At 40.3% G+C, this 24,008-nt stretch overlaps 1 protein-coding gene across 2 annotated transcripts; it reads left to right on the forward strand.

The window, feature by feature from the left end:
• Positions 1-18,636: 18,636 nt before the first annotated feature.
• LOC101040474 (pseudouridine-5'-phosphatase-like) lies at positions 18,637-19,362 on the forward strand. Of its 2 annotated transcripts, XM_003930525.4 has the most exons (2): positions 18,637-18,826; positions 18,956-19,362. In XM_003930525.4, the coding sequence occupies exons 1-2, from the start codon at positions 18,661-18,663 to the stop codon at positions 19,360-19,362; spliced, it is 573 nt and encodes a 190-aa protein (XP_003930574.1). In that variant the 5' UTR covers positions 18,637-18,660. The 2 variants fall into 2 exon arrangements, with proteins under 2 accessions (XP_003930574.1, XP_010339380.3); XM_010341078.3 differs by having other exon boundaries at positions 18,637-19,362.
• Positions 19,363-24,008: the final 4,646 nt, after the last annotated feature.

Genomic DNA, 24,008 nt, shown 5'->3' on the forward strand with positions numbered 1-24,008 from the left:
CTATGCAATTACAGGTTGGCGGAGATTAAAAGTCCTTCCTGGTTAAAGGTGCCATTTCATTGTCTTATATTCCCCTATATATAACATACCTTTCTCTCTGGTTGTTTTAAAGATTTTTCCTTATCAATGGTTTTTAGCAGTGTATGCAATGTGCCTTGATGTAGTGATTCTTTGTGATTATTCTTCTGGGTGTTTGTTAAACTTCATGAGCCTGTGTGTTAATTTCCATTTAAAAAATAATGGGCATTATCTTTTCAAATATTTTTTTGGCCCTACCCTATCCTGGAATCTCAATACACACATGCTATGCTACTTGATATTGTTCCCCAAAACACTGAGTTCTTGTTTTTTTAAAAAATAATGTTAATCAACTTTATGTTTTAGAACAGTTTTAGGTTTACAGAAAAATCAAATGGAAAGAACAGAGCATTCCCACATATCCCCACTTCCCCTGCAGTTTCCACTATTGTTAACATCTTTCATTAGTGTGACACATTTGTCACAATTGCTGGTACAATGTTGACACATTATTTTTAACTAAACCTGGTGGTTTCTATTATGATTCACTCTGTGTTGTACATTCTATAGGTTTTGACAAATACATGATGCATATTCACAACTACAGTATAATACAGCATAGTTTTACTGCCCTGTGAATCCCCCGTGCTATGCCTATTCATCCCTCCCTACTAACCCGCTCTTAATACTTGGCAATCAGGCCGGGCACGGTCGCTCAAGCCTGTAATCCCAGCACTTTGGGAGGTTGAGGCGGGTGGATCACGAGGTCAAGAGATCGAGACCATCCTGGTCAACATGGTGAAACCCTGTCTCTACTAAAAATACAAAAAATTAGCTGGGCATGGTGGCACGTGCCTGTAATCCCAGCTACTCAGGAGGCTGAGGCAGGAGAATTGCCTGAACCCAGGAGGCGGAGGTTGCGGTGAGCCGAGATCGCGCCATTGCACTCCAGCCTGGGTAACAAGAGCGAAACTCCGTCTCAAAAAACAAACAAACAAACAAAAAAAACTTGGCAATCAGTGGTTCTTTTACTGCTTTGCCTTTTCCAGAACCAGCTTGGTCGGGAGTCCCCCACCCATGTGGCACTGAAGGTATTTGAGACACCCAGAGAGCACAATAGAGTGGATTTATCCTGGGGACCAACAGCCTGACAGCCTGTGGGGCTGAAAGCTCTCCAAGCTGAAGGCTCTGAGCAGATTCTCATCCACGCGGTTATTTGCTTTGACAGGTGATTCTTATTAATACACAGGGGTTCTACATATACACATAACTCAAGAATCTACCAAGTAGGCAGCTGCTACCCGCCTACCACTAATTACAAACTAAAAGGTATTCTCCACAAAGGAGCCAAGGGGGCAGGGTAAACTTAATGTTTCTCAACATCTTCTCCCTTCTTTGTTTCAACAAAGCTAGGCGAGCAAGCACAGCCCTATCTTGGTGAACCATTTCTTGGATGATCTTGGATCTGCACCTGTAGACTACACAAAGAGAAAGAAAACCGTAATACAGTTGCAGTAGCAATCATAGATCCTCCAAGTGTTTTCATCCAAATTTTTAGGCGGCCAATCAATCAGCAGCTCCCTCAAGCACCTCAAAGTCTGACTAACTGCCTACTCTTCCATTTCTTCCTTAAGGGGTTGGGACTGAGAAATCTTTTGGGAAATAGGGTGGAGGTCGTTCTTCTGTAAATACTTCCTGCTGAAGAAGGGCGTCTAGGACTTTATGGGTCCCCCTCCTTGCTTGCTTTCTAAAGTTTTTTCAGGTGCCGTTTTATTCTCTCCCGATTATGTTCAGTCTCATTACACTTTTTAGAGTTACTAAGGTTGATCTATAACTCTCCGATCACCAACAGATATGGGAGGTTTAACACACCTCTGAATCTAAGGAGCTTTTATTTCTTATAAATTTCTAATGAACAAGAATTAGGGCCTGATTTTCTATTATATTTTCCTTCCCAGACTTTTATCAGTTTTAGAGCCGTAGGTATTTTTCAAGGTTCTTTTTATTCAGCTCTTAACATTGGCCATACTATTTTTGGTCATGGTCCTACTAGTCCCCCATCTCTCTAGACAGTAGAGTTGTTGATCTCAGTGTGTATAAATTCTAAATAATCATAGGTCTTTATCTGCCATCTGAATTCCATATTACTACAAGAGAACTGACCGGTGCAATCATTGCTAAGGGGACCAATAATCAATAATAATTCCATAGGAATTGTTGCGTAGTACCTCAGCGTCTATCACAACACAATCTCTCCAGATCATTGTTCTTAACTTAGGGGACCATTCTTTATTTGTATTCAGGTTTTGATGGCTGAAACATTGTTATTTTATTTCCTAAATTATTACAGAAAATACTAAGGCCAGAGATCATTAAAGGAAGGAAAGAATATATGCCCAATGTGTGAAACTTCCTTTTACTTCTATCCCAACTCCAGAAATACTCACTTTGTGATAACCGTCATCATAATTACCGTAACAGGCTGTCCTGCTTTCTTCAGGTTTTCCTCCACTATTTGCGAAAGTTTCTTAATTTGACCCCAAGTTGGTGGTGATGTTCAATGTGTTCCCCTAATGGGAACAGTACTCCCCCTTGATGTTAGTCTTGCCATCTCTGTAACTGGGGTGGGCGGGGTGGGGGGGGCGCTTTACAAGTCTCTTTTTTGATATCTGGCTCATAATACGGCTTTAAATGCCTGGATGGTACCCAAACTGATTGTTGATTTGGACCTGCAGAAATACAAGCAAATCCTCTCCCCCAGGTTATTATATTGCCATTTTTCCAATTCTTTCCCAGGCACATAGCCCATATCCTGCATCATTTAGTGGCTTGGGGCACCGTATGATTGTTCAGGTATTAAAGCCTGAGCCCCTCATTGCTGTAGCAAATCTCCTCCCTATAAATTAACAGGGATTTGTATCACAATAAGCTGAATAGTTCCAGGCTGTCCCTCAGGCCCCTCGCAGGTTAAAATGTGATTACTTTGATATACTTCAGAGGCCTGCCCTACTCCAAGCACACTGAACTGAGCATTTTCCACGGGCCAAGAAAGTGTCCAATACAGTAATAGAAACATTTGCTCCACTATCTACCAAACCTTTAAATTTCTTTCCTTGAATCGTAATCTCACAGGTAGGACATTTACCAGTAATTTGATATGCTGCTCTGTCTTGTTCGTTTGTACCTCCAAATCCTCTTGTTCTTTTAGTTTCACTTTTTCCTGTTTTTTTCATAAGGTGTAATTAAAAGCTGTGCTATACGTTCCCCGGGCTCAGCACTCCAGGGAATGGAAAAAGACACTACGATCTGAATCTCCCCTATAAAGTCTGCCGCATCCATAATTCCTGTATGAATTCTAACTCCTTGAGCAATAAGACTACATCTTCCTAGCAGTAAGCCCAGAGTTCCAGGGGATAAACGGGCACAAACTCCTGTAGATATTTTTTGCGGTGGCTCTCCCAGTAAAATGCTTACCCTTTCAGAGCTTCACAGATCTACTGCTGTGCTCCCAGCTGTGGTGTGGAACAAGCATTGTATAGGGATGAGAGAATAGCTTATACTGGGTAGGCCCTGGTTTGGATCAGCGCTCAAGGTGAGCCCCTCAACCTGTTTCCCAAAATCAGATCTATTGGAATCAGCCGATAAGAAATAATCCTAGCACAAATGGAGACTCAGGCCCATACTGACTGATGGCCTGTCTAAACTCCGGCAATTTGGAGGGAAGGGGTTCAAAAGCAACCCGTACTTGTCCCTGCTGATCTTGAGGGTGTACAACAACTGGAAATTGCCATGCCTCCAAATCTCCCTCTTTTCTCATTTGTTTAACTCCAGCTTAGATGGAACCAGTTACCATAGTACAAATGCCAACAGAAGCAGAGGTAGAAATATCAGGAGGATCTGGCCATCCCTCAACAAGACATTGATGAGGGGCTGACAGGCACACCTTTTCCTCATTTGACTTCTCACCCTTTTGCTCTGTAGTTTTTCTACAGACTTCATCACACTCCTTCTCCTCTCCTGAATCTTCTACTGAATCCTTTTCTTCATCATCTGTCTGAAACAGCTCCAAGGCAAAACACACCAAAGCCCAAATAGACCACACCAAATAAGCCCCATGTTTGCCTGATCTTTTTGCCCCATGTTACCCCAATATGACCATTCTCTGAAATCTAGGCAGAGGTTCCCCATCCTCAATTCTTGACTTCTGTGTACCCACAGGCCCAACACCACATGTAAGCTGCCAGGGCTTGAGCTTGTACTGGAGCAATGGCCCAAGCTGTACCTTGGCCCCTTTTAGCCATAGCTGGAACTGAAGCATCTGGGACACAGGGTACCATGTCTTGAGGCTGCATAGAGCAGAGGTGCCTATGAAACCATTTTTATTTCCTAGGGACCCAGACCTGTGATGGAATGGACTGGGGTAAAGGTCTCTGACATTCCCTGGAAACATTTTCCCCATTGTCTTGGTGATTAACCTTTGGCTCCTTGTTACTTATGCAAGTTTATACAGTGGGCTTGAGTTTCTCCCCAGAAAATGGGGTTTTCTTTTTCATCACATCATCAGGCTGCAAATTTTTCAAATTTATATGTTCTGCTTCCTCTTGAATGCTTTGCTGCCTAGAAATTTCTTCTGCCATATACCCTAAATCATCTCTCTCAAGTTCAAAATTTGACAGATCTCTAGGACAGGGGCAAAATGTCACCAGCCTCTTTCCTAAAGCATAGCAAGAATTGCCTTTGCTCCAGTTCCGAAGAAGTTCCTCATCTCCATCTGAGACCATCTCAGCCTGGGCTTCATTGTCCATATCACTATTAGCGTTTTAGTCAAAACAATTCAAGAAGTCTCTAGGAAGTTCCAAACTTTCTCACATTTTCCTGTCTTCTTCTGAACCCTCCAAACTGTTTCAGCCTCTGCTTGTGACCAATTCCAAAGTCGCTTCCACAGTTTTGGGTATCCTTATGGCAGCGCCTCACTTCCTCAGTACCAATTTACTGTATTAGTACATTTCTCATGCTGCTATAAAGAACTGCCTGAAACTGGGTAATTTATAAAGGAAAGAGGTTTAATTGACTCACAGTTCCACAGGGTTATGGAGGCCTCAGGAGACTTAGAATCATGGTGGAAGGAGAAGCAAAAATGTCCTTCTTCACATGATGACAGGAAGGAGAAGTGCCCAACAAAGGGGAAAAGCCACTTATAAAACCATCAGATCTTGTGAGACCCACTCATTATCATGAGAACAGCATGGGGGTAACCACTCTCATGATTCAATTACCTCCCACTGGGTTCCTCTCACAACATGTGGGGATTATGGAAAATAGAGTTCAAGATGAGATTTGGGCAGGGACACAGCCAAACCATATCAAAAAATATGTTTTGTTTTGTAAGAAACTTCCAAACGTTCTTCCAAAGAAACTACAATTTGGCCTTCCCATTAGTAATGAGTAAAAGTTCTTGCTTTTGAGCCAGGTGCAGTGGCTCACACCTGTCTTCACCTATACTCAGGATACATACAGTATGTTTGTTGCAAAATACATTATTTTAAAAGCTTAAGGGAAATGAGGAGAATTCATTTATTTTTTGTGCTCTGTTTGTTTGATGGTCTTCCATTGAGGTAATCACTTTTTAGGAATCTGGAAGAGAAAGTTCTTGATTCAATGGGAGTCCTAATTAAAGAACTCTCCACTGTCTTCTGATTCAAAGATGCTGTGATTTAGCTTTGATGAATACCAAATGTACTAGTTAATCCTACTTTCTTCCATCCTTTTCCACAACATCTTCATCTATAACATTGATCTTGTTTACTAATACTCTTACCACTGCCAGGTTGGCTTTGAGTCAAATTCAGCTGCTGGATCTTCCTTGCATCAACCCTGCCGAGGTCATGAAGCAGAGCAGCCTTCATGGGACCCTCTGGACTCCTCCCCTGGTAGTATCAATCTCATAGCAACCTCAGTAAAACCAGTGTTCCCAGTAACTTGAGCTTCATTAGTCTGTCAGTCAGGCTCAATTAGGCTTTACTTTGGAGCAATGACAATTAGGAGTTCAGCCTTTACTAAATACAAATTTAAAACAAAACCATACTGATGTCAGTGATGAGAAAGATTTACTAACAGTTACCAGTGGGCAAGGCAAATTATGAAATCTGCCCCAATCCCAAACTTCGGAGGTCGTCCAGTTCCTTTGTAGTTGGTAGCCCTGTGGAGAGATAGCCAGTACTGGTCATTTACCGCTAAAGTCAAAGAAACATGAAACCATTATTCTCAGGAAAGGCCTCACCATATCTAAACTAATTTTAGAAGGAAGTCATAATATCTTTTCCTTCAAAAGCACATATGGCATTTATTATACATAAATATCAATAAAGATAGCAATCTAGGTTTGAAATACAGCCACGCACTGCATGATGATATTTCTATTAACAAGGAATCATATGTATGGTGGTGGTCCCATAAGATAATAATACCATATTTTTACTGTATCTTCTTAGTATTTATATATACAAATACTTAGCATTGTATTACCGTTGCCTACAATATTCCGTATGGCCACATGCTGTGTGGGTTTGTAGCCTAACAATAGCAATCGCCTTGAGAGAGAAAAGAAATTTTTATCTGAGGAATGTGAGCCCCTTTAAATTATCAGGCCCAGAGAGGCATTAAAATATGACAGCAGTCACATCTCACTCACCCTTTGAGCTAAATAATTACCTTTTGAAGCCACTTGCTATGTGGCCTCTAGACTGTCTGTGATGCCATGTAGCTATAAAATGCCACATGCTGGAAGCCGAAACTCATACCCTGTAGTTCAGCAATGTGTAGCAATTTACTAATCGATGTTACTTCTGTAAACCAATGACAGTTCCTGTCAGTTTTGTATCAGCCCACTCCTTGTCCCCTTTTGCCTTTTAAAATCAGCTTGTAACATGGGCTGAAATGAGCACTTCCCAGTGTCTCCGGGGCCGCAGTCCTCAACCTTGGCCCAAATAAGATCTCAATATTAATTTTGCCTCAGATTCCTTTTTTGTCATCAGGATATACTGTATAACCTAGGTGTGTAGCAAGCTGTACCATCTAGATTTGTGTTAAGTGTACTCTATGATGTTTGCACAATGAAGAAAATTGCTCATGATGCATTTCTCAGAATGTATCTGTGTTGTTAAGGGATGCATGACTGTAGTTACATCTTTTTCCCTTAATTTGGAAAAAAAAAAGTACCTTCTAAATTTTGAAACCCTTACCTAATTAACCCTTTATAGGCTCAAATCTCCCTTAATATTTACAATGAAGTGAATTATTTTTTCCTTTCTTTTGGAAAACAAATGAGATAAGCAAATTTTGGCTATTAACTTTTTAAAAAAATTTGCTAAGCACACACAGATCTGTGTACACCATTCCCAGAAAACAAATTATACATATTGTAACAAGAAGAGAAAACCAGATGTTTGTGATGTCCTTATGAGATATGTTGCTTTTTCCTGATATAAAGCGGTTTTAGAGACCACCTGCCCATTGAAGCCATCCTCAAATGAGTTAGTTGATGGAATGCAAATGCTATCTCTCTTACAAAACTGTCTCCAACCCATGCAAGCCATTCTCCAATCATAACTATTTGCTTGGTCTGTGTCCTAGTGCTTCATGTTTTAATCTCTGTTTTTAATCACAGTAATTAACAATATTTTTCTTTCACCAAAAATAAATGTGAGTTATGTAATATGTTAAGAGTCATGATCTTGTTGTGGTGCCCAGCACCTGGTCCACACTGGTGCACACCGTAGTATTTTTCAAAAGAACAAGTGAATTGAGTGATATTTTGGCACCTTTGAAACTTTTTCTTATGGAAATATTCAAACTTACACAAAAAATAGAGACAGCAGTATAACAACCCCCCATATTATGCAACAACTGACTTTACACTTCTCACACCCCACTAGATTATTTTAAGCAAAACCCAGATATATAATTTCTTTCAAATTAAGACATCAGTATACATTTCAATTGAGGCAAGGGATCTCTTGTTTAATATAATCACAATGCTATTTTTCCTAAAACTAAATATTTGAAAACATATTCTTAATTTCCTCGATATCTATTAGACTTAACATCAGCTCTTAAAATTTCCAAATTGTCTCATGAGTGTCTTTTTATAGTTGGTTGGTTCAAATATCAAGATCCAAACAAGGTTCATACTGCATTTTATTGTTAAGAGTTCCTAAAATTTCTTTTAATCTGTAACAGTGCCCCTGCAGGTCATTTGTCCTGTAAAATCGGCCACATTCTGGATTTGTGATTTAGGTTCATAGATGGTTGCGCAGCAGTAGGAAGCACGTAATGCATTATCTCTGTCTTTGAGATGTTAAGATTGATTTGTAGATCTGAGAGTTGTTAGGCTAATTTATTCATCATAGTGTTCCAAACCAGCCTCTCACCTACTGAGTGGTAATATTCATTATTTCATTAGGGGTTATAAATGGGTAATGTTTTAATTAGGAGTTATTAATGGGTAATATTTTAATCATTTTAAATTAATTATTTCTGCATATATTACTGATATTTAGTCATAAAGGAAAGATTTAATAAATGCTTCCTTCTATCCTTTTATTTATCACTTCATATTAATGAGTTAGTGTTCTAACAATTTCCAAAGGTAATCATCAATTTTTAGGCTGCCCATTGAAGCCAGCCTCAAATGAGTTAGTTGATGGAGTACAAATGCTAACTCTCTTACAAAACTTTCTCCAACCCACATAAGCCATTCCCCAATCATAACTATTTGCCATATATATCATAACTTTGTATATATATGCACATACATATACATACATCAAGACAGATAGATTATTATAGACTTTTGGATTTCAACATGATGCTTTTCAAATCTTGCTCAAATTATTTTTGGTGCTCAAATTGGGCCACTTTTAATCAGTAGGACACTTCAACTTGTCTCTAATATTTTTTGATTGTTTACTCTCTTTCCAGTGTGATAAGATATATTCCAGTTTCTTGTCCTTTTCTGCCTCAGACCTGGAATCTGACATTTATCCAAAGAGTTCTGACTCCTTTTAGTGAGAACTGATATTCACAGTGCTAGTTGATCTCATTTCAATGGGTTGACTGTTGCCTCCAGGTCTTTTCAGTGGACAGAGATGGGATAAAAATTATGACTTCATTTTCCACCTTTTTTTTAGACGGAGTCTCACTGTGTCACCCAGGCTGGAGTGCAGTGGTACCATCTTGGCTCACTGCAACCTCCACCTGCCAGGTTCAAGTGATTCTCCTGCCTTAGCCTCCTAAGTAACTGGGACTACAGGTGTGTGCCACCACACCTGGCTAATTTTTTGTATTTTTAGTAGAGATGGGGTTTCACTGTGTTAGCCAGAATGGTTTTGATCTCCTGACCTCGTGATCCACCCACTTCAGCTTCCCACGGTGCTGGGATTATAGGTGTGCACCACCATGCCCGGCCCACTTTCCATTTTTAAATGGAAAAAAAGAACATGATTTGGACAGTGTCTTGGTCTTAGGTGCCACTGGATGAAATTAATGGTTAAGAAAAGTGTTTGCTGTATACTTGATTATGCTACAGGAATATCTGAGATATTGTGGGTACAGTTCTAGACCACCACAATAAAGCAAATATTGCAAGAAAATGAGTCACATGAAATTTTGCTTTCTGAGTGCATGTAAAAGTTATGTTGACACTATACTGTAGTCTATTAAGTGTGCAATAGCATTACATCTTAAACCAACGAACATATCTTAATTTAAAATATTTTACTGCTAAAAAATGCTAACAGTAACCTGAGCCTTCCGTGAGTCATAATCTTTGCTAGTGGAGGGTTTTGCCTCCATGTTGATGACTGCTGACTAATCAGGGTACAACTCTCCCTTTCACGTGAATACTTGGAGGTCATTGTGGGGTTATTAATTGACCTAACTGCAATATTCTTTTGTTTCAGGGACTAGGGAGGCTGGAGGAGAGGGAGGAAGAGATGGGAAATGGTTAGTCAGTGGGGAAGTCACATCACACACATTTATCATTGAAGTTCAGGTGCAGTTTATGGAGCCCCAACACATCTACAGTAGTAAATCAAAGATAACTGATCACAGATCACCTTAACAGAGATAATACAATGAAAAAGTTTGAAATGTTGTGAAAATTACCAATATGTGACACATACTTACAAAGTCAGCACATATTGCTGGAAAAAATGACCCCAATGGACTTGCTTGATGCATAATTGCCATAGGCCTTCAGTTTGTAAAAAATGCAATATCTGTGAAACACAATAGAACAAAGTACGCCTGTATACATTTGGTCATTTGGAAAGAAATTAGAGACCAGCAAATATCACAGAATAAGTGGAGTGAGATCTCATAAAGTATAAATTAATTAGTGGCACTAAAGCCATTGCTGAAATAAGAAGTAGGAAATTAGAAAATCTAAACAGACATTTAGCATGATGTCCAGCATATGATATTAATTCACTAAAGGATTGAAGTTTATGTTTTTTAGAAACTCAATTAACAGTGAGACATATTCTCCAAAAAATATTATCTTTTTAAGCTGCTCTGCACTTCTTCCCTATTTCCTGGATAACAAGATCTAGGTTGGAACTCTTTAACACCTTGACCCTGGTAGAATTTTGAAGTGGAAAGTGAAGCCTTATTTTGCACAAATGTTTGATATGTGAGCATGCACAGCATGAGATGCAAAGCCTTCTTAATACCCAAAGAAATAACAACTTTAGATAGTTGCAACCAAACATTAAACATATGTAATGAAAATACGCATGTGCACATCTTATCTTCAACAATCTGTATTACATCTCACATTTTCCCTTAATGTGTGTGAATACTTTTCATTTAAAAATGCCTTTTTTGCTTCCAAGTGAGTAAAAGTATAATACCAAAACCATAGTTTCCTGCTTATTGACTCAACATTCAATTTGCTATTTTCTCAGTCTAGAGGTTATTCATTATATTAAAGATTTATTCTACTCTGACACTTGATACAGGAACTGAAACAGGGTATTAAATCAATTTACAACTTTGAAAACACAAGCTTTCTGTAAAATAGTATTATTCTTATTTAGAATTTGCCTCAAGAAATATAAGCTTTATATTCCTCAATTCCAACTCAAACTTCCTATAAATAAAAATTTTAATATGGTTACAAAATCCAAATTCGAATTAATTCAACTACTGAAGGAGAATTCATAGAAATAACAAAAACTTAATGCACTCTGAATATTATAAAGTGAATTTTCAAAAATAAATTAATAAACAAAACCACTTCCCAGACATGCTCCTCAGCAGAATCAGTGCTTTAGGGACATCTCTAAACAGTCCTTTCACAGTGTAAAAGTGACTTTTATCTTAAAAAGTTTAATTTACGGCCAGGCATGGTGGCTTACTCCTGTAATCCCAGCACATTGAGAGGCCGGGGAGGGGGGGTACTTCTTGAAGCCAGAAGTTCAAAATCAGCCTGAGCTACATAGTGAGACCCTGTCTCTACAAAAAATTTAACAATTAGCCAGGTTTGGTCGAAGCTATTTAGGAGGCAAAGGCAGGAGAATCGCCCTAGCCCAGGTGTTGGAGGCTGCAGTGAGCTATGATTGCACCACTGGACTCTAGCCTAGGCAACAGAGAGAGACCCTATCTCAAAAAAACTTAAAAAATAGCTGGGCATGGTGACATACACCTGTAGTCCCAGCTACTCAGGAGGTTGAGGAGAGACTGTCCTAGCTCAGGTGTTGGAGGCTGCAGTGAGCTATTATTACACCACTGCACACTAGCCTAGGCAATAGAGTGAGGTTCTGTTTCTTTAAAAAAGTAAAAAAATTAGGGGACATGGTGGCACAAACCTGTGGTCCCAGCTACTCAGGAGGCTGAGGGAGAAAGATCACTCTAGCCAAGAAGTTGGAGGCTGCAGTCATCTATGATTGCACCATGGCACCTCAGCTTGGCAACAGAGTGATACCCTGTCTTGAAAAAAGAAAGTTTATTTATCAAGGAATTTTGGGACTTACCAAGATCAAATGTAAATCACAGAAAATGTCTAAAGTTAATCATTTTAATTCTCCTCTTAAGGCAGAAAATTGTGCCTTTTTTTTTTTTTTTTTTTTTTTTAGAAAAATGCCAAGTAGTTCTTAAAATAAATGAACATCATGAAATGATGTGAAAAAAATTAAAAGCTTAATAAAATGATGTAAAATTTTTCTCTTGGTTACTTTGCAAGCCAGGGACCCCCAGTCGGTGACACCATGCCTAGGCCTCGCTTGGCCATGCTACCTGCTTCAGGAGACAGCCCACACGTTTGGCCCACCCCAGTCGAGTCTTGCTTGTGCACTGGCTCCTGAGTTCTCTTCTAGCACCCAAGAAGAATGAGGATGCTGACAATCAAAGAGTATGCAAGGTGAGAAGTTTTATTGAATGATGAAACAGCTTTTAGCAGGAAGGGGATGTGGGAGTGGTTCCCCTACACTAAGGCAGGAAAAGTTCCCTAATATGGCTGAGCCTGGGGCTTTTATGGCCTTAAAATAGGGAGTGCATGCTGATTGGTTTGTGAGTATGCAAAAAGGTTAAGGGGAAGACACCACTCAAAGGTGAGCATGACAGTGTGGAAAACCAATTAGGAAAGGATAGGTATATGTAAAATAGGTGAAGGTTGGGGATTGATCAGAGTAAAGTGCTCCAGATGAGAAGACAGGTTCTCAATGTGGTCCGAGAATTTACCCAGGACTGTCTTTGGCTTGAAGGTGGGGTTTCACTGGGGACATGTCCTTATCTGCCTAGACATTTGGCTGCCTCCTGCCTCTATCAAAAGGACAATATTAAATCAAATATATGTTCACCAAAGGAAAATATTTTCTATAGCTGTGCTCTACCTGGCTAGAAAACATAAATTCAGAAATAGGCCAGTGAGCATCTTTAATATTCTTTACAGATGTCCCATGGTTATGAGCCACTTAGGCTCAAGTGAGCTATCCAAGCAACAAATGAACCTGGTATAGCACAAAAGGCAGGCCAGAAAATGTGGAGGGTAGCTGAGCACAAGCCATATTACATGTGTCTCCTGATAACTTCTCAGGTTTTTTTAACGTGTGTGCGACTGCATATTCTTAATCTGGTCCATTATGTAATGATATTCCTGTCTTTCCCTATAGTTACATTTACACTGGTATTTTGATTTGTTTGTGGAAACTAAGAGCTAAAATACTTAGAAATGTAATTTGGCTCTCAGAATCTTCCATACAGGCATAGCAGTGAAATGCAAAGCACAATTTAAGCATCACAGACATTTGTCAGTTTGAATTACACCTCTGCTCAGGCACTCACTAAGTTTAAGCAAGCACCTTGACCTGTCTAGGTATCTATGAAAGGAAAATAAAAACTCAGGATTCCAATTCATTGTGCAAAAGGAAAAAGATTAAACTGAAAGCTGAGCCATGCAAGAAGCTGCCTTTTGTTCCTAAGCAGATAGCTACAGATAAAAGATTAAATATATCCACAGGTAGTTACTCTATACTCACCTTATCTTATGTAAAGTGCTGATTTACTGAGTGTGAGGTGAGTACACAGTTGACTCTTCTCCTGCCTGCTCCTTTTATCTTGCAACATGTGGATGACCATACCCTCCATCTTTCCCCTTCAGCCTGCTTTTCCCCTTCAAATACTGATGCCCTCAAAACCATCTTTGGAGAAAGGTGCGGACCACAGGTTGTTTCTGTGAGTCGATGTTCTTTTCTTCTGGGGATGTCCTTAACCTTGGCAAAATAAACTTCTTAACTAAGTCTTCATTTCTCTGTGATAAATGGCCAGGAGTGTAACTGCTGGGGTATGATTGTTGCATGTTTAAATTTTAACGGAAACTGCCAGATTTTTTTTTTTTCAGAATGGCTGTAACATTTTGCACTCCTACCAACAATTGGCTTTCTCCACATCCTCTCCAGCATTTGGTGTTGTGACTATTTTTTGTTTTAATCATTTTGACCGACATGTAATGATATCTCATTGTGGTTCAAATTTGTATCTCCCACACAACTAATGATCTTGAAAATCTTTTCAGGTACTTACTTGCCATATGCGTATTTTCTTTAGTGAAATATCTATTGCCTTAATATGGTTTGGGTCTGTGTCTCCATCAAATCTCATGTTGGATTGTAATCCCCAGTGTTGGAGGTGGGGCCTCATGTGAGGTGATTGGACCATGGGGGCGGTTTCTCATGATTTAACACTATACCACTTGATGCTGTCATCATGGTAGTGCGTGCTCATGAGATTTGGTTGTTTAAAAGTACGTGGAACCTGTCCTCCTCCCTTGCTCCTGCTCTAGCCATGTGAAGTGCCTCACTCCCCCTTTGCCTTCTGCCATAATTGGAAGCTTCCTGAAGCCTCTCCAGAAGCAGAAACCACTTAGCCTGTGGAATTGCGGGCTAATTAAACCTCTTTTCCTTATAAATAGTCTCAGGTATTTCTTTATAGCAGTCTCAGAAGGAACTAACACAGCCTGTAGATTGTTTGCTTTTTTACTGTTGAGTTTTGAGGATTCTTTATACATTCTAGATACCAGTCTTTGTCAGGTGTGAGGTTTGTAAATATTTTTTCCCAGTATATGACTTGTCTTTTCTTCATCTTACCAGGACTTGATGGAACAAAAGCATTTAATTTTGATGAAGTTCAAATTTACCAATTTTTGCTTTTGTAGATTGTGTTTTTGGTCACAAGTCTAAGGCATCTTTGCCTAGCCCTAGATCTTAAACATTTTTGCCTATATTTTTGGAAAAGTTTAATAGTTTCATGTTACCATTTAAGTACATAACCGATTTTGAGTTCACTTTTGCATAAGGTGTGTAGTTTATGGCATTGTTTATTGTGTACCTAAAGATGTATAATTGCTTCAGATCATTTGTTTACAAAACCGTCTTTTCTCCATTGAGTTGATTTTTTTTATCTTTGTCATAAATCAATTTGGGCATATTTGTATGGGTCTATTTATGGGCTCACTATCCTGTTCCACAGATCCATGTGTCTAACCCTCCACTAATACCACACAGTCGTCATTACAGTAGCTTTATAGTAAATCTCAAAATCAGATAGACTGATTTCTCCCATTTTATTCTTCCTTTTCAAAATTGTTTGAGATACTCTAGTGCTTTGTCATTTCCTATAAACCCAAAAATAATCTTACCTCTCTATATAAAATACTTGAGATTTTGATAGAAATTGCACTAAATTGGAATATTAATTTGGGGAGAACTGACATCTTTGCTAGAGTGAATCTTTTAATACATAAGCACAGAATGTCTCTTCATTTATTTAGATCTTCCTTGCTTTCTGCATCAGTATTTTATGTAGTTTTCAGTAACTCGCATCCCATACATGTTTTGTTAGATTAACACCTAAGTTTTTCTCTTTTTCTGAATGATTATAAATGTTGTTGTGTGTGTTTGTTGCTAATATGTAGAAGTAGAATTTATTTTTGTATATTTATCTTATATACTAAAACTTTACCGAGTTCACTTATTAGCTTTAGGAGCTTTTTGGTAGCTCCCTTGAGATTTTCTGCATGTATCATCTGCAAACATGGACAGTTTTATTTCTTACTCTCTGATCGGTACATTTCTGTTTCATTTTAACTTTTTTTGTCTTAATTGACTGAGTAGGAAGTTCCAGCATTGTGCTGAATAAAAGTGGTGATACTAGGCATCCTTGCCTAGCTCTTCGGGAAGAACTTAGGGGAAAAGCACTCAGCTTTCACTACTATGTATAACGATGTTAAGTTGTGGGGGTTTTATAGATGTTCTTTATCAAGTTAAGGAAGCTCTCCTCTACTCCTAGTTTTCTAAGAGCTCTTTTCCCCCTAAAGATCATATATTGTCAAATAATTTTTTGGCATCAATTAATTTTTAGTCCCCCTTTCCATATGGGGCATGCACATTCCGACTTGATTTTGTAAGGCCTAATGCTTAACTAACTTTGTGCCCTTCATCAAGAAAACATATTTTAAAAATTAGGTAGAGTTTTGAAAGGTGCTTGCGTAAATAAGGGGCCCCAAAGCTTCAGTTTCATTGGGGTCACAGTAAACACACCTCTGGAAGACTGCAAACAGATCATGTGCTCCAGATGGTGTCTTGAAATTTTCCTGATGGGGCCAGGTGTGGTGGCTCACGCCTGTAATCCCAGCACTTTGGCAGGCCGAGGCAGGTGGATCACCTGAGGTCAGGAGTTCAAGAACAGTGTGGTCAAGATGGTGAAACCCCCTCTCTACTAAATACAAAAATTAGCTGGGCATGGTGGCAGACACCTGTAATCCCAGCTACTCAAGAAGCTGAGGCAGAGAATTGCTTGAACCCAGGAGGAGGAGTTTGCAGTGAGCTGAGATCATGCCATTGCATTCCAGCCTAGGCAACAGAGCGAGACTGTCTCAAAAAAAAAAAAAAAAAAAAAAAAAAATCTGATGGCCAGGTGTGGTGGCTCATGCCTGTAATCCCAGCACTTTGGGAGGTCAGGATGGGCCCAGGAGTTCAAAACCAGCCTGAGCAATATAGCAAAATCCTGTCTCAACAAAAAAGTTAAAAAATTAGCCTGGCATGATGGTGTATCCCTGTGGTCTCAGCTACTTGAGGGGCTAAGGTAGAAGGATAATCTGAGGCCAGGAGATAGAGGCTGCAGTGAACCATAATCGTGTCTCTCCACTCTGGTCTGGGTGACAGAGTGAGGATCTGTCTCAAAAAAAAAAAAAAAAAAAAAAAAAAAAGTTTCCTAATATGGGTTACTTTTCTGCCAGATAGTTACTCAACATATCTTACATTATTAAGTATCTCAGGCTTTTTTCTCTCTCTCTCAACTACTGTCAGTTTGATTGCTCATCTTTTAAAAATCAAATAGGAATACACTCAGCTTTTATATTCTGACTATATTGCAGAACAGTATCTTGAGTGAAGTTCTCTCTGGTCTTTCTAATCTATAGATTTTTTTTTTATTAAACATGTTTAGGAATTTCGTAGCTATACTAGTGAAAGTAAAGAATGCATACTTGACCAAAAACTATGATGAACTCAGTGTCATCAAACACCGTTTTAGAGAAGCACAAATTATTTTGATAAAATTTTTTCCCAAGCTTTTATTGTAGCAAAATTGGTATACAAAAACCTGTACATAATTATATCATTTGGAGTTTGGACACATGTGTTACCATCACCACCATACAGGAAATAAGCCTATCAGCCAAGCCACCTCCAATCTAATGTATAATGTTGAATAACCTGCCCTGTCACGGCAGTGGGCAGTGAGCTGTGGGCAGTAGAGCCAGGAAACAGATTATCACTTTCTAACCTCAAAGTGGCTGGTGACTTTTTATCTGGTGCTGTACTGTGAAATCCCCACCCCAACCAGGCAATTTTGAAAAACAAAATTAACCACTTTGAAGGCAAACCTGGCTCTGCATCTCTGGGCAAATTGCTTGATTTCTCTAAGCTCAGCTTCTTCATCTGAAAAGTGGGGATAATAACATACTTCTTCACAGGGCAGCTAGCAGGTTAAGTGAGGTAGTATACAGCACATGTTGGCCCTCATGATGGGAAGCACGTTTGTTTGGATTATTGTTCTCTGAGTTGTATAGGAAAGATAATAAAATTTTCTAATTTTCACATTAATGGCAGATAAATTTGATGCTCTAGACAATGTAATATTTTCTTCTTGGTCATCTAGATACAATGAATTTCAGCTGTTAACTTCTTCAGGCCATTTCCTATTTTCATATTCCTCCAACCAGGGATATCCCAAACTACAATGCAGCAGACACTTTCTCAGGAAGCTCAGTTTTTACGTCTCACGAGGCCTCTTTGGAATTGTGAAATTCTGCCAAAATTGCTCAACATTTGGCATGCAATAGTTTACCATGGGAGTGATGTCATCCTTAGCCTTTAAAGGTTTAGATGATTGTATTCTTTAAGCAAATGTAAATTGCATGTTTCTTGTATGTGGAGCATTGTTAAAGCTAGAGATTCACGGTGAATCATACTCACAAGCTTCTGCTCTCATAGACTGCAAATCCAGTGGAGGAGGCCGATAAAAAAAAAGAAAAAGAGTGGCTTTATTCCCAGCACTGTGGGAGGCAGAGGCGGCCAGATCACTGGAGGCCAGGAGTTACAGACCAGCCTGGCCAACGTAGCAAAACCATGCCTGTACTAAAAACACAAAAATTCACCGGACATGGTGGCGCATGCCTGTAATCCCAGATACTCGGGAGGGTAAGACAGAAAAATCACTTTAACCTGGGAGGCAGAGGTTGCAGTGAACCAAGATGGCACCACTGCACTCCAGCCTGGGCGACAGCCAGACTCCATCACAAAAAGAAAAAAGACGACGAAGAAGAAAAGAGATGACGAGGAAAGGAGGAGGATGGGAGAGAGAAATGAAGGGGAAAGAAGGATGGAAGAAGAATGTGAAATTCTGCCAAAATTGCTCAACACTTGGCATGCAATAACTCTGGGAGTGATGTCATCCTCAGCTGTTCAACGTTTAGGTGAGAGATTGGCTCCTGACGCGCGCGGAGGCCCTCAGTGCCCGTGCGCGGGGCGGGCTGGTGTGTGCGTACGTCCTCCTTGCCCCCACCCAGACCCGGAAGGCAGTACCATGGCTGCTCCCCTGCCTGCACCCCCGCCGCAGCCGGTCACCCACCTCATCTTTGACATGGATGGACTTCTTCTGGATACTGAACGACTGTATTCAGTGGTGTTTCAAGAAATATGTGATCGCTATGACAAGAAATACAGCTGGGATGTAAAGTCCCTGGTTATGGGTAGGAAGGCATTAGAGGCGGCGCAGATTATAATAGACGTCTTACAGCTTCCAATGTCCAAAGAGGAGCTGGTGGAAGAAAGCCAGATGAAGTTAAAGGAAATGTTCCCCACGGCTGCGCTCATGGCAGGGGCTGAAAAACTCATCGTCCACCTGCGGAAACATGGCATCCCCTTTGCCCTGGCTACCAGCTCGGGGTCTGCATCGTTCGAGATGAAGACAGGCAGACTCAAGAAGTTCTTCAGCTTGTTTTCTCACATCGTGCTGGGAGATGACCCCGAAGTGCAGCGTGGCAAGCCAGACCCCGACATCTTCCTAGAGTGTGCCAAGAGGTTCTCTCCTCCTCCTCCTATGGAGAAGTGCCTTGTCTTTGAAGATTCTCCCAATGGGGTGGAGGCGGCTCTGGCAGCTGGGATGCAGGTGGTCATGGTTCCAGATGGAAACTTGAGCCGACACCTGACGACAAAGGCCACCGTGGTGCTGAATTCCCTGCAGGACTTCGAGCCCGAGTTGTTTGGTTTGCCCCGCTATGACTGACAGGGAGGGCCTCGCTCTGCCCCGCCCCAGCCCACTGTCATGGTCCACACTGCTGGGTGAAAGGGAAAGGAAATCAGCAACTCTCAAATCCCAACCTGCACAGTGATTTTAGCTTCCTGAGATTGATATTTCCATCCTGTGTTGGCTTGCCCCACTCTAATGTGTTGATAAAACGTGACTTGACAGTTGAGAAAAACACAGTAGACAGAAACGAAGCCCAGAACAAAGATGAAACTTGAATTACCATCTCAAAAATCAAGCTGATGGAGTATGTGATAAAGTGAATGTACATGTATACATATACATATGAACCTCTATATATACACATGTATATCAGTATGTTAATATTGCATGTGGGCATTACTTGTATATGGATGTAGATATATGCATTTATGTATATGTGAAATATAGACTTTTCCAAAATAAAAAGCAACATCATTTCTCTTTTATTCTAGTTTTTCTAAACACTGGCTGGGAAATGTAAACTGTGTATGCATATAAGTATATGCTTGATAGATGCATATGTATGTGCATATGTTTATATCGTCTACATCACTCTCCTCAGTGTTGATGTTAGTATGCAGTGACAACTGATAAAGGGAGATGGTAGTTCTGCTTGGCTTTCAGTCTCAGTGGGAAAGCCCTGTTTTTGATGAGCACTAAGAAGTTCTTCTCCTTGTTAGCTAACATTTAAATTCTTTTTGTGACCTCAGAATGTCTCTGGATCTTTCCTCATTGACTGACTCTGAGCCACATCATCCATAGTTTATTGTTAGTATGAACACAACTGTAACATTTACCTGGTATCGACATCCTTATCTACATTGGAGAATGCGTTCTACCTGAGAACAATCATTTGCCTCCTTTAAGAACACTCATGTCCTATACTTTTTGGATAGAAAGAGAATTTGATTTCAGAATGTATGCTTGGTGATTCTGAGTGACCGGGAACACTTTTGGAATAATTTATCAGACATTGAACTTCTGTGATTAATTGCTTTTACAGATTTAGTCAATCTTTAAAATTTGTCTATGATTTGCCGGAGAAAAACAGTGATAGCCATGGAAATTTGGAGTTAAGGGGCGCTGCTCCATTGTGGTTCAGCTGTTCTCAGTGGCCTCTGCCCTATGATGTCCTTGAGCATGTATGTATGTGGTGTAGTGATTGTGGATGACAGGCCCTGGTTATTGCATCAATTTAGCAAATTTATTTCCTCATTCCCAATGACCTGTATACATGTCTTCACTTTGAATCCTTCTCTGAACCAGTTGTAATATCTTATTGTTTCCCTAACAAATTGAATTAGTTTAGTAAAATCTTTTGACACATGTTAAAAAAAAAGTTTAGATGAATGTATTCTTTAAGCAAATGTGAATTGCCTGTCTGTTGTATGTGAAAAAGTCAGGTATGAAAATGTCCTCTATTGAACAAGATAATATGAAAGAAATGGCAGTGGGACTATGTTTGGGTGGCCAGTGGAGACATTTTTGAGGAGGTGACATTTAAATTGAATTTCAATGATTAAGAAAGGGACCAACAAAAGCAAGATCGGTGAAGAGAACATTCCCAGAAGAGGAAAGCACCAGGGGAAAGAACTGGACAGAGGGTGGGAGTAGCTCAGGATGCTGCAGGCCAGAGTGATTGGAGAAGAGAGGACTGCAGAATTGAGGGCACTCAGGCGGAGATGTAGCAAGGCCAGAGCTTGTCAGGGTGAGGAGTAGGGGCTTAATTCTAAGTCTGAAGAAGAGCCACCGGGGAGTGATAGGATCTGTTTGCTGTATGGCTACCCGGTGTTGCCTTATTCATGGTTGAAGTTGGTTCCCACCCATCTAGCTAGGGCACTACCCTGGACAAAAGTGGTGGGCATATACCTGGGTATCTAATTTACCAGTCCACATTGTCGCTGGCTCCCTTCTCTTTGGCCTAAAACTGAGATTAAGAGCAGGAAGGCATTAGCTCTTAGTTTAAAAAAAAAAACAAAAACAAAAAACCTCCTACCTGCACTGCCCCACAGCTTCATTAAAAAGAAACTCCAGGCCGGGCGCAGTGGCTCACGCCTGTAATCCCAGCACTTTGGGAGGCCGAGGCGGGTGGATCACGAGGTCAAGAGATCGAGACCATCCTGGTCAATATGGTGAAACCCCGTCTCTACTCAAAATACAAAAAATTAGCTGGGCATGGTGGTGCGTGCCTGTAATCCCAGCTACTCAGGAGGCTGAGGCAGGAGAATTGCCTGAACCCAGGAGGCGGAGGTTGCGGTGAGCCGAGATCGCGCCATTGCACTCCAGCCTGGGTAACGAGAGCGAAACTCCGTCTCAAAAAAAAAAAAAAAAAGTGACAAAACATATATTGTGGGGTCATTAGCAATGTTAACTCACTTTGAACTGCTCATGGGCAGAGCCATGACTTTCCCCATACACAGGCCAGTGCCTGAGCCCATCAGTCTCCATAAACATTTGTTCTTCATTTGATAAATGAATAGATAGTTGTATTTTAGGGTATGATATTCATTCATTTAACAGATATTTACTGGGTACCTAATATGTGCCAGGCACCATTCTAAATTCTGTGATAGAGAACTGAACAAAATAGACAAATATGTCTGTCTGTGAAGATTACATTCTAGTGAGACATGGGTGTGTCATGACTTTTACATATTCCTGAGTATCCCAGGTTGTGGTGGTGGTGGTGGTGCTGCTGCTGCTGGTCTGCATATGTGTGTGTTTATGTGTGTGTACATGTATTTCTTGGGGAACAGGAGGTTTATAGAGGGGAGAATAGTGGATATGAACGTAAAAAAAGTTGACTTTTAGAGAAGCTAATAATAGCCAGCTGAAAGCAGCGGAATATGCTGTGTATACTTTCAGCTCTGTATGCTCTGACTGTAGAATAGAGGGAGCACTAGAGTCTGGAGTACCATAGAGTACTCCACAGAGCCAGCATTCAGATGGCCTTGAGGACAGCATTTTCAGTGTCATCTGAAGGTCTAGCCTCAACAGAGCCTGAGTTTCCTTGTATCAGCTAGGGCTCTTAGATGCCAGTCATGAATGAGAACCTGGCAGGGTGCAGTGGCTCATGCCTGTAATCCCAGCACTTTAGGAGGCTGAGGTGGGAGGATCACTTGAGCCCAGGAGTTCAGGGCTATAGTGAGCTCTGATGGCACCACTGCACTTCAGTCTGAGTGACCACAGTGAGATCCTATTTCTTAAAACAACAACAAAATAAGAAACTCCTATAGCTAATTAGAGCAAAAAGAATATTTACTGAAGGATATTTGGCACCTTATGAGAGAACAGTGGTGGAGACTATACAGCAAGAGTGATGCCAAAATTGCCTCCAGGACTGCTCCATGGACACCAGAGAGAAGCACTGAGTACAAATCCTGCTGTTCACACCGCTGACACAGGAATTGGACACCATCAGGACTGGCAGCTCAATGTCTCAGCCCTACCCTTGCAACAACTGAGTTTCCAAAACTTTTCTAAAATTCAAGAATAACACAGAATAGAAAAGAATTATCACAGACTACACTTCCATATAACTACCACCCCAGTCAAGAAATAGAACTTTAACCACAGCACCCTAGAAGTCCCCTCCCGTGCTCCTCCCATGCCCAGTTTCCACCCCTATCCCTATCTCTCCTTGAAGGCTGAATAGCTCTTCCTGTCATTCTCTTCCGAGTAGAAAATCTTGTCTCTGATTGGAGCAGCCTGGGAAGGTGAGTTTCTGACATTTACACCATAGAGACAAAGATGTAAAATAATTTCCTCAAGGATAGAAAGGGTTTTCACAGGTTTTGAACAGCTTTACAGTATCACAAACTGTTATCATGTTCTCCAATGGGTAAATAAACATTTCAGTCTCATTAGGGTTGAACCAGGTGATATTTTAAATTTTGTAGTTTAAAAGTGGTTGAGTATCAACAGTTTCTTGTGGTTTACCAAGAAAAGAGTGTCAGCCAAAGCACAGGAAATGGAAAGGCATCTGAAAGAGCTGAATCAGGAAGTGCCCAGGAAAGGTGAGAAATGCTTGAAGCCAGCCTCAGTTAGTAATGTGAAGCTTTGAACCGGTAAGTTACGTAGATTCTTATCCAGCATCAGTTAGTAATGTGAGGCTTTGAACATGTAAGTTACCTAGTTTATTACCTGTAGCATCTCTTAATTCTATATGAGAAGTTTGTGGAACTGAGAGAAGTGGTCTCTGTGTGCATGTGTGTGTTGCTTAGTAGTGAGCACTGCAAGAGAAGGAACACTGGGAGGAATTTAAAGGGACTGGCTGTGAAACCTCAAGACAGAAAGGAAGCATCACAGCTTGGTAGGTGCTGGGCCAGTAGAGAACTGTCCAAGCAAGACAGAGCTACAACCTTGTTTGGGGCCTTCTTTGAAGGCAGCGGGGTGGGTTGTACTACCTTTTATAACTCTTCTAAGTGGCTGTGGTTAAAATACACATCCTTAATTCAAGCAAATCATCAGGTGGCACAAAGACAGGCTATGATTACATTCAGCTCAACATTGATTAATAGAGGAAAAATAGAAATGACCTAGATGTTCAATTATGAGAGATTTTTAATAGAAATTATTTATCTATGTAATGGAATGCTAAGTAGTACCTAAAAATAGCATTGTAGAAGAATATTTAATGGTAA

Source organism: Saimiri boliviensis, chromosome 2 (genome assembly GCF_048565385.1).
Source record: "Saimiri boliviensis isolate mSaiBol1 chromosome 2, mSaiBol1.pri, whole genome shotgun sequence".
Taxonomy (NCBI): Eukaryota; Metazoa; Chordata; class Mammalia; order Primates; family Cebidae; genus Saimiri; species Saimiri boliviensis.

What these genes read in the sequence shown, in the direction of transcription:
- LOC101040474 (XM_010341078.3), top strand. Translation starts at nt 18,661, where the DNA reads ATGGCTGCTCCCCTGCCTGCACCCCCGCCGCAGCCGGTCACCCACCTC.